Raw genomic sequence first — 9,566 nt, 5'->3', positions numbered from 1 at the left:
AATAATAAACTCATAGTCTCCCAAAACTCAATGGACTCCAAGCATAAGAAACATGAAAAAAAATCACATCAAGGTACACTGTAAATAAATTGAATGAAACTAGCAATACAGAAGAAAATCTTAAAAGCATATACAACAAAAAGATACCTGATGTATGGAGGATAAGGACTTTTTTTTTTGTTATTAAAAAATGCAAGAAGACAATTGATCAACAGCTTTTGAGAAATAAAAGGGGTGGGGGGCAAATCCTCCCAACCTAGAATTCTATACCCGGGAAAAAACAGGCCTCAAAAATAAACTTGAGAGGCGCCTGGGTGGCTCAGTTGGTTAAGCGTCTGAGTTCGGCCCAGGTCATGATCTCCGTTTGTGAGTTCGAGTCCCGCGTCGCGCTCTGTGCTGACAGTTTGGAGCCTGGAGCCTGGAGCCTCCTTCGGATTCTGTGTGTGTCTCTCTCTCTGCCCCTCCCCAGCTCAGGCTCACACTCTGTCTTTGTCAAAAATAAATAAACTTAAAAAAAAAAACTTGAAAAAAAAAGAACTCATCACAAGTAGAGTGTGTGCTATCAGAAACGTTAAAGAAAGGCTTTCAGACAGAACAAAAATGATAGCAGATGAAATAGCTGTTTAAATAAAAATAGCATGAATGCGAAGTGGGAATTGCAACATATGCAAAAGTTGAATGTATGATGATAGCAACAGCACAAAGGTTGGGAGGGATGAAATTGAATTTGCATACTATACTTGAAGCCAGTCAGAGATATATTAAAGATGTAGACTATAAATTCTAGGGTAACTGCCTAAGTAAGGAAAAAGTTATAGCTAACACAGATTGAATGGGATGATAGTTAATCCATTTAGTTAATCCAAAAGAAGGCAGAAAATAAAAAAGAGTAGGACAAATAGAAAACAAGATGATGGACTTGAATATAAATATATTAAGTATTATATTAAATTTAAGTGGTGTAAATATCCTCATTAAAAGCAAATGGTAAGATTGGTAATTTGCCTATTCTTCCAGGTTATATAAATGTTAATATTACTATTTGTTTATATAATGAATATTTACTTTTTTTTCTATTCTAAGAGGACACAACATTTGGTGCTGGGGATACTGCCTCAAAGAGCCCGTTGATAGTCCCCTCCCCACATAACCCTTACAATCTGAACAGAGTGTAATAATTGCTTGGGCGGAAGAGATCGATTCTCTGCACACCTGGAAATAACAGTGCTTTAAGAATTAACACAATGACCATAGCTTGTACTGTTTTAACTAGAATGATGGATAATCTCCCACACCTGCTACAATATAATGTTTCTACTTACAATTGGCCATTTGTAATTAAGAATGAAGCGGCATCTGTGGGGTCTCCTGCCAAACCCACTTCTTCGCATTTATCATTTTCCAATTTTATCCCCCCGTTAGGCCAGTGGTTCTCAACTAGGGCCAGTTTTGCTCCCAGGGGACATTTGCCAATGTCCGGAAATATTTTTGGTTGTCACAACAGGGGTAGGGTACTACTGGCACCGAGTGAGTAGAGGCCAGGGATGCTGCTAAACATTCTATATCAAGTAGGGCAGCTCCCCTCCCCCTATAACAAAGACTCGCCTGGCCCCCAAAGTCAATACTGCCTCAATTGAGAAATCCTGAACTTAATGACCATTTCATCCCAGTTTGCCCAGGACGCCCCAAGTTTTAGCAACGAAAGTCTTGCATCTCAGGAAACTCCCTAGTCTCAGTTACACTGTAAAGATTGATCACCCTACTTCCTACCCACTAATATTAGAAAAGCAGTCTCTATTCAAACAGTTGTTCCTTTCAGTACGAACATCAGTCTCATATTATATTGTAATAAAAATCGTAATCCACATGAACATGCATTGAGCACATTTTGTCCAATACAATTGGCTTATAGAGTTTCGGTAAATTGTTGAACTTTAAACAGCTGGTTATGGTGGAATTAGGACTATAAAAACAAAGTCTATCTTGAGTATAGTGAGCCTATTCCTGCTTTGGAAGATTGAAAATATTTTCTCTACACTGTGCCAACCTCATAACATAGCTTATAGTTATAATGATGATTGTCAAAATTATGAATCAAATACAATTACATGTAATATAACTATGGCTTTCATTTTCTGAGTTGTTGCTGGTTACAACTGTACTACATCAGATTGGAGCTGGTATAAAGAGTACAATTTTCTTATAAAAAGTATGGAATTTGAAACCAAAGATATTTGAGTCTAACTTGATATGTGATCTGGGTAAGTTCTGAATTCCATGGGGAGAATGCATAAATTAAATGAGGTAATTTTTCTAAAGTCCTTTGTATAATGCTTATGTCAGAGCAATTCCCTAAGTGGTAGCTGTAATGATCAATATGAGGAAATTGATTGAAACGGCATAGATTAGTTTACTCATGGCATTTTCATTGGCAGAGACAGAGAAAGGAAGAGAGACAATGTGAATATCGTAACAGTTGAGCCTAATATAATGAGAAGGCATTGAAGCCAGAAAGGATTTAAGGAAACTCAGCTTAGTTACATAGATACTGAATGGAAATGTAACATTTATCTTCTAGAAGATGTGGGAAATAATGCTCTTTACTGAATATGGTAAAAATTATAATAGCATAGAATAAACATCCCAAACAACTTCCCATTTCTTTAATAAAAGATAAAATAGGCCTATTCTTAAAATAACACTTCCAAAACATTAGAACAGGCTGAAAATCACATACTCCACTGAGAAAACTACTTTGAGTGGCAAAAATTCAGTGATGGAAATGAAATATTTATTTTGCCTTCATTAGCAGATAGCCAATGAAACAGGTGCAGTTCTATTTTCTGTTATTGTATGAGGGAAGGCATGGCTCCTGATGTAAAGATACATTTAGAACTGCAGTGTAATTAAAATGACTCTAAATTACAATGTACTGAAGGTAACCTCTAAATAGACAGGTGTGGGTAACAGGACAGGTGGGTTTGTTTTGTTTAGAGTAACAGTGTGCTTAACTTAAGGGGGAAAAATTAGATGTCTGTAACTCTGTGATGAATGAAATGACATTTGGGAGGAAGAGGCACAAAAGAAAGGGGATTGATTGTGTAGAATTACCATCACCTAGCTGGGTATTTTCCTTGGTAAAAGTAAAATTAAACTCTCCTTCCTCAAACAAGATTGGCTCACATTAGCGGTGAACAACAGATGGACCAAGTGTATGATATAAAAGCAAGGAGGCATGCCAGGAGAGGTCAATTCAAAGTCAACAGAATTTTTGTTGTTGAGAGCTCAGGGAAGAAGGGCGGCCAGGAATTAAACTGAAAGGATATTCCTTTGTGTTTGGGAAGACGTACCCATATATTCCTTCCCTTTTTCTCTCACATTCTTTCTCCCCCTTGGTTGGGTTTCAAGACAATCTGACGACTTCCTCCTCTTTCGTTTTCATACTGGTTACAGCAAGAAGCAATAAAGAATCTGCAGATCAAACAGGTGGATTTGAGAAATGAGAGAGTAGTTCTGAAATGACAATTCTTTCTGCTGCTGCTGAGGTTTATGGAATTTGAGACACGAGGCAACACACCTGGATCCACTGCTACAGTAATGGTTGAGGAAAATGAGTAGGGATACATGGGGTCATTTGGGTATCATACAGGGAGGGTCAATTAATATTGTGAAACTACAGGAAGTCTCATAAAATGACAGGCAGCTACAATGGCGGGGGGCAGATACAAGTTTTGTGGGGCTTGACGTTTCTCTAACTTGAGGAGCTCTTTATACAAAATTAAGTACAAAAATGAATTATTAAAAGAAAAAAATGACAACTACGGGAACTGTGGAGACTGAGCAATTCATTCAGCATTTCCTTAGACAACTCCCAGAAATTCACACCCAGCAGTGCTTGCTGATTGCAACCTCGCCTTCCCCTTTGCACCTACAATGCTCTTAAATTCCCAGAGCACACAGGGGCCCTTGCCAATCAAGGCAGGTCATTAAGCTTCATTGGAAGAATCCCTTGCCTTCAGGAACTTCCCGCTGTAGCTTATTTTGTCTTGCTTGAGAAGCCTAAAATTACCCTGAAACCTAAATAACAGAAATTTTCCAACTGATGCTTTTCATCTTACTGTAAGAACTAAAAACCCTCACACACCTATCACCTTTCTGGACCTCGGCCGCACAGCTTGCATCGGTGTTGGGTGTTACAGGTAGCGGGACGTTGCCCAGCTGGCCCTCGGGCTCCACACCACGTTGCTCTCCCGGCGCCGGAGCCCCCTGGGACCGCACTCCGGGCGCGGCTGGGAGTTGGGGGCGGGCTGCACGCGGGAGGGAGAGCACCGGCCGCGCCTCCTGCTGATTGGCCCGGCCCTGCCCGTGGAGGCGGGCTCTCCCCCGCGTTCGCCCGGCCCGGGGTGGCTATATTGGCACCGTTCCTGCTAGGTCGGCTCGCTTCCTCGCGTGGATCTGGACCCAGGGAGAAGGCGTCTGAGGGCAGTGCGGGCTCAGGGAGCGGAGCGAGGCTGCCGAGAGCGAGCCGGGAGCTGTGGGGCTGCAGTGCGATGAAGCAGCGGCTCAGGGAGCGGAGGCTGGCGGTGTGGCGAGACGGTCCGGCCCGGGGCCGGGACTGCTGCTCCGGAGGCTGCTGAAGGCGCCGCGGCGGCCGGCGCAGAGCACGGCGGGCGAGAGGGAGGAGAGGCTGCGGAGCGCGGGGAAGCCGGGCTGGGCGGCCGGCGGCTCGGGTTGGCCTCCCCGGTTGGGATCCCCCGGGTGGAACCATGCGGGTGGCCAAGTGGCTGACGGGGCTGCTCTACCAGCTCTCGCTGTTCATCACCAGATCTTGGGAAATTCACTTGCACCCCAGGCAAGGTAAGGTCACCGCCGGGCGCCTTCAGCAGCGGGGTGGGGGCGAGGGGAGGTGGGTGGCTCAGCCCCGTTGTGAGGATCGTGGTCCTGCAGGGGCTCGCGGGACTCCCGGATCAGCCAGCCCCAAGCATCCTGAGAGGTTGCGGCTGCCCCGGGTTTCGAGGAATCGTGCGCGCCGGGCACCGTGTCCCTCCCGGGTCCACGCGGTGGGGGCGCTTGGGGGCAGAGAGGCGCGTGCGCCCGCAGGGCACCAGTGGGCTGTTGGGAAGCAAAGAGGGATGGGAGAAGGAGTGGGTTGTGCAGGGCCGGGCGTGTCAGCGTCTTTGCTTGGGAAGGTTGGAGCGAGTCGGGGGTGTGGGAAAGCGGAGCACGTGTGTTCGTGTGTGCGCGCGCGCTCGCCAGCGTGTGTGCATTTGTCGTGCCCCTGGTGTATCTGGACCTGGGGCGTTTGGTTCAAGTCTGGGGTTGGGACGTTGGTAACGCGCGGGGGCTCAGGGGCCATATTTCTGTGGTTGTAGAAGCCCTGGTAAGGACGCTGGCCTCCTACGAAGTGGTGACCCCCGCGCGGGTCAATGAGTTTGGCGAAGTGTTTCCTCAGAGCCACCACTTCAGCCGGAGGAAGCGCAGCTCGGAGGCCCTGGAGCCCCCGCCATTCAGGACCCACTACCGAATCAGCGCCTACGGGCAGCTCTTCCAGCTGAACCTGAGCGCGGACGCGGCCTTCCTGGCCGCTGGCTACACCGAGGTGCACCTGGGAGCCCCCGCGCGCGGGGCCGAGGAGCGCAGCGTGGTGGCCCCAGATCTACGCCACTGCTTCTATCGAGGCCAGGTCAATGCTCGGGCGGATCACACGGCGGTCTTCAGCCTCTGTGGAGGCCTGGTAAGTGTCCTCTGGCCCCTTGGTATCTTTCTGGGGACCCAGGTCAGGGCTGTGTTCAGAGTCGGTCGTCATTGGGTTTTCCCCGAATCGATGGTGACCTGAGAGGTCAGAGTGGGTTAGCAGAGGGATTAACACCCAGATGAACCCTAACTGAGGCCACCCCTTCCTGCCATGGGGGAGAGGCCTTTGGAAGATCTGTAGTCTCTACCTGCTGGGCAAAAACTGACCGTTTCCGCAAAGGTGGGCGACTCCCGAAGTGTCAGATGTTGAGCTAGTGAGTCAGGGAGTGGACCTATGGGGCCTGTGCCACATGTGAAATGTCTCTTCCAACAGGGCATGTGATACCACTCAGACACACGAACTCCGGACCACTTACTGAAGCTGACTCCCCTGAATTTACTTAAATCTCCTTGAATTTAGAAGGAAATGAAAATGAATATATGTAAAATGAAAAGAACTCGAAAAGTTGGCTTTTTTTTTGTATATAGTATGGGGGTGGCCCTAGAGGCTGAATCTGCCGGCGTCTAAATTTCACCATATTTGACAGAGTATCTACAGAGACGTGGTGCCAGTAAATGAGAAATGATCATTAGAGTGATAGGAGTAAGATTTTTGTGTAAAAGAAAAAAACCTTATTGTGGAGGGAGGAAATAAAAATAATGGGTTCTTTGTGTTCCTCGTCCTTGAAGGCAGAGGTCCTAACCCCTCCACTCCCAACGATGAACTTCTTCAGGACCTTTTCTGAGCATAACTTTAAATGTGTAAAACGTTAATTAGCTTCCTTTTCAAATACTAACAGTAGTCAAAATGTTACAAATACAATTTATGGTTTCATAATACATCATCGACCCAGCAATCTTATTGGGGCGGGGTCTATTCACTACTGTAGTGGCAAGACGTATAAACTGGATAGCTACATAACTGATACAAAGGTATCCTTTTATTGGTAACAAAGTCACAATGTCTGTGGTTCTACCTATGATCAAAATGAATTAAGTATCAGGGGTTAGTGAAAATAGGTCGAACACTTTCCTGTCCAAGTTTTTGAAACTCCAGGTTTCAATAGTTCTGTTAAAATAAACCGGCTTCATTAACTCTGATTAAAGACAAGTTCAAGAAGAAACAACTAGGAATTTAGTTACTGGATTCTAGCATTCACATGTAATGCTTCCTCTCAGGTTAATTGACCTAAGATGTCTTCCTGGGTGTGAGTATTAGTCTTGACTAAGTAAATTTTGGAAGATCTACTTGCTCTTTTTCATGTTACTTTGGCCTGTGTTTACATGGAACGTCTTGAACAATTTCCTTCTCTGCTGTATCTAAATAGAAAGCTTGAAACATCAGAATGGCAGAAACACAGTAATATTTACACAGCCACCTATATATCAAAGGAAAGAAAAATATTCCTTCCTAGAACCTCTCCATGTGTAACTGGTCTGGAAAATTCTAGATTTACTACCACAATTTGTCATGGTTAATGTTTTCTTGATTTAGTATTTCATGGCGTGGAAAAACATTCCAGATGGGAAACATTATTAGGAGTGATGTTTCTGTTCATGTTGATTCATAATGCTGGTGTAGTTCAAATTATTATTCAATTTCCCCTTTTTGAAATCAAACAGTTGGAAATGTTTTTAGGTCTTGACTAGAGTTATCCTCGCCTGTAACTATGCCAATTTGGATATAGTTGTCTAAGTTCTGACTTCTGTATATTTACTTTGCTTTTGAAAATTTATTGATATTCTCAGACTTTAACTTTTTAAAAACTGTATACCTATGTAAGTGTTTTAATTTTTATAAGGCTGCATTGAGGACATCAGTAATGGTAGAGCAAGAACTTCGAGTACTGGAGCAAATATCGTCTAAGAATCTTCTAGTAATTGGATCATGACCAATTAAAAGTCCAAGTTACTAATGAGAGAAGTGACATTTGTCGGTTTTTGGTATTTCCACTGGCGCCTATATTAGCCGTATACATACCACCCATAGGAGCCATATACGTACTACCCGTAGATCTTTCTACCCCAACTCCATTAACTTCCTTTAGGTTAATGGTGTCAAATAACTGAACTCCTGGTAGGTTCTATAGTCCGTTTGTCACTGTAACCAGTTCTTCAGAGTCTCAGAGGAGTCTTTAGACTTGAATAAACTTGTGGTACCCACAAACTGGACCAGTTGAATTGTTTAAAGATCAACTTTGATACAATGCCTGTGAAATTAATACTAATCTTCTGGCCCTGCTCCTTCTTGCTTCCTGACTGGTCTTTGACTTTGTATGTGACTGTGATCTAGCTCTGACTTGTCTATTAACCACTGAGGTTGAAATTTACTGAAGGATTGTTGTTAGAGCTAGTCTTAAGTTCTTTTTCTAGTTTTTTTTTTTAAGTTTGCTTTTAATTATAAATGGATGTTGTATTTTCCTTAAATATCTTGAAATGAGTATCTGATTTCCTCACTTGATTGCTAATGTGTATTGTTTACATTGCTAGACTCAAACATACATGGACTGACAAAAATGGACCCCATACAGGGCCTTAAAGTGTTCATTCTGAGATCATTGTTTGGGAGGAAGGTGGAGAGATGGACTTCTAGTTCCTCTGTGCCTTAGTTGTTTTGCTTCTTGTACCATCAGTGTAATTCGAGAGCTGAGAACTTGGGGCTGCCTCTGCTCAGTCAAGTCTAATGGACCCCCCTCCTGGGCTCTCACTGCTGCTATGTATCCCTGTGAGCTGTGGCTGTAGCCCTTATTCTGTGTCTGACTACTGCATCGTGCAGCCCTTATCACTTTGCTTCTGCTGCTGTACCTTCCCTATGGAACGTGGTTTGGTGATGCTGTTGATCTTCCAGACTCCTCTAAGGGTCTGAAATCCTCCATGGTATTTGAAATTCAAGGCAGACTTAGTTCTTCCCTTTGCTAAATTCTGCTACATCCCTAACTTTGTGAAGGGCGTGTGGAGGAGGAGGGATCCCTTTTGGCGGGTCTCTTCCCTGAGTCCTGCTTAACCTGCTGAAACTCTACTTTTGGCAGTCCCCTTAAACTAACATGCCTTTGTCTCGAGGATCTTCACCCTCCGTGGAGAAGTTGGCACATGCACATCTTTCCATCTGTTTCTTTGGCCTCCAGTCACCCTCCTGGGTGAAGAAATCTGCGAAGTTCCCTTCCACATCTTGTTTAGTTGACTGGTTCTCCTTCCATCTTCTTACTGGAGGTAGCCTCTACCCTTTCCACGGTGACTATTGAGGAAGGAGGTGAAAACCAAAGTGTTTCCAAAATATCTCTCTGTATGGAGCTGCTTACAAAAAATTGACACCTCGGCCTGAATCCCATTTAGTGGACTGCTAGTGTTGTATTAACCCCAAACAGGTGAACTTTAATTCGTATGTGGTTAACTTTTTCCCCATTATTCAGAAGTCTTCATATTTATGTCTTTCACTAAATCACTGAGCCTGAGCTAGTCCTTAGTGGCTTTTTTTTTTTATTTTGAGAGGGAGGGTACGAGCAGGGGAGGGGCGGAGACAGGTTCCCAAGCAGGCTCTGCGCTCCCCATGGAGCTCGACTGCAGGCTTGATCCCATGATCCTGGGAAAATGACTTGAGGCAAAAACAAGAGACACTCAACTGAGCGAGCCATCCAGGTGCTCTTTAGTTTTAAATGTTGGGGACCCAAGAATCGGGAGCACAGTGTCTGCCAGAAGTCTTTTTCATGTGTGGGTCACTTGTGCTTTTCTGTAACTTATTTAGTCCATTGATGAACTGTCACAGAATGTACAGTTACCAGGCCTTAATACTCCTATTTTCAACTCTAAGCCTTGCTCTTATGGTCCTATTCTCT

General features: G+C 44.4%; 1 protein-coding gene across 4 annotated transcripts in view; it reads left to right on the top strand.

The window, feature by feature from the left end:
• Positions 1 to 4,723: 4,723 nt before the first annotated feature.
• Positions 4,724 to 9,566, top strand: part of ADAMTS20 (ADAM metallopeptidase with thrombospondin type 1 motif 20) — a 177,836-nt gene continuing 172,993 nt past the window's right edge. For all 4 annotated transcript variants that reach the window (XM_045061659.1, XM_023256963.2, XM_023256961.2 and 1 more), the window contains exons 1-2: positions 4,724 to 4,857; positions 5,373 to 5,734. In XM_045061659.1, coding sequence (XP_044917594.1) covers positions 4,767 to 4,857; positions 5,373 to 5,734 — 453 coding nt within the window. In that variant the 5' untranslated portion in view covers positions 4,724 to 4,766. The remainder of the gene's footprint in view (positions 4,858 to 5,372; positions 5,735 to 9,566) is intronic.

This window comes from Felis catus, chromosome B4 (genome assembly GCF_018350175.1).
Source record: "Felis catus isolate Fca126 chromosome B4, F.catus_Fca126_mat1.0, whole genome shotgun sequence".
Lineage (NCBI taxonomy): Eukaryota > Metazoa > Chordata > Mammalia > Carnivora > Felidae > Felis > Felis catus.
The sequence above is the reverse complement of the archived record's forward strand: the minus strand, read 5'-3'. Positions and strand labels throughout refer to the sequence as shown.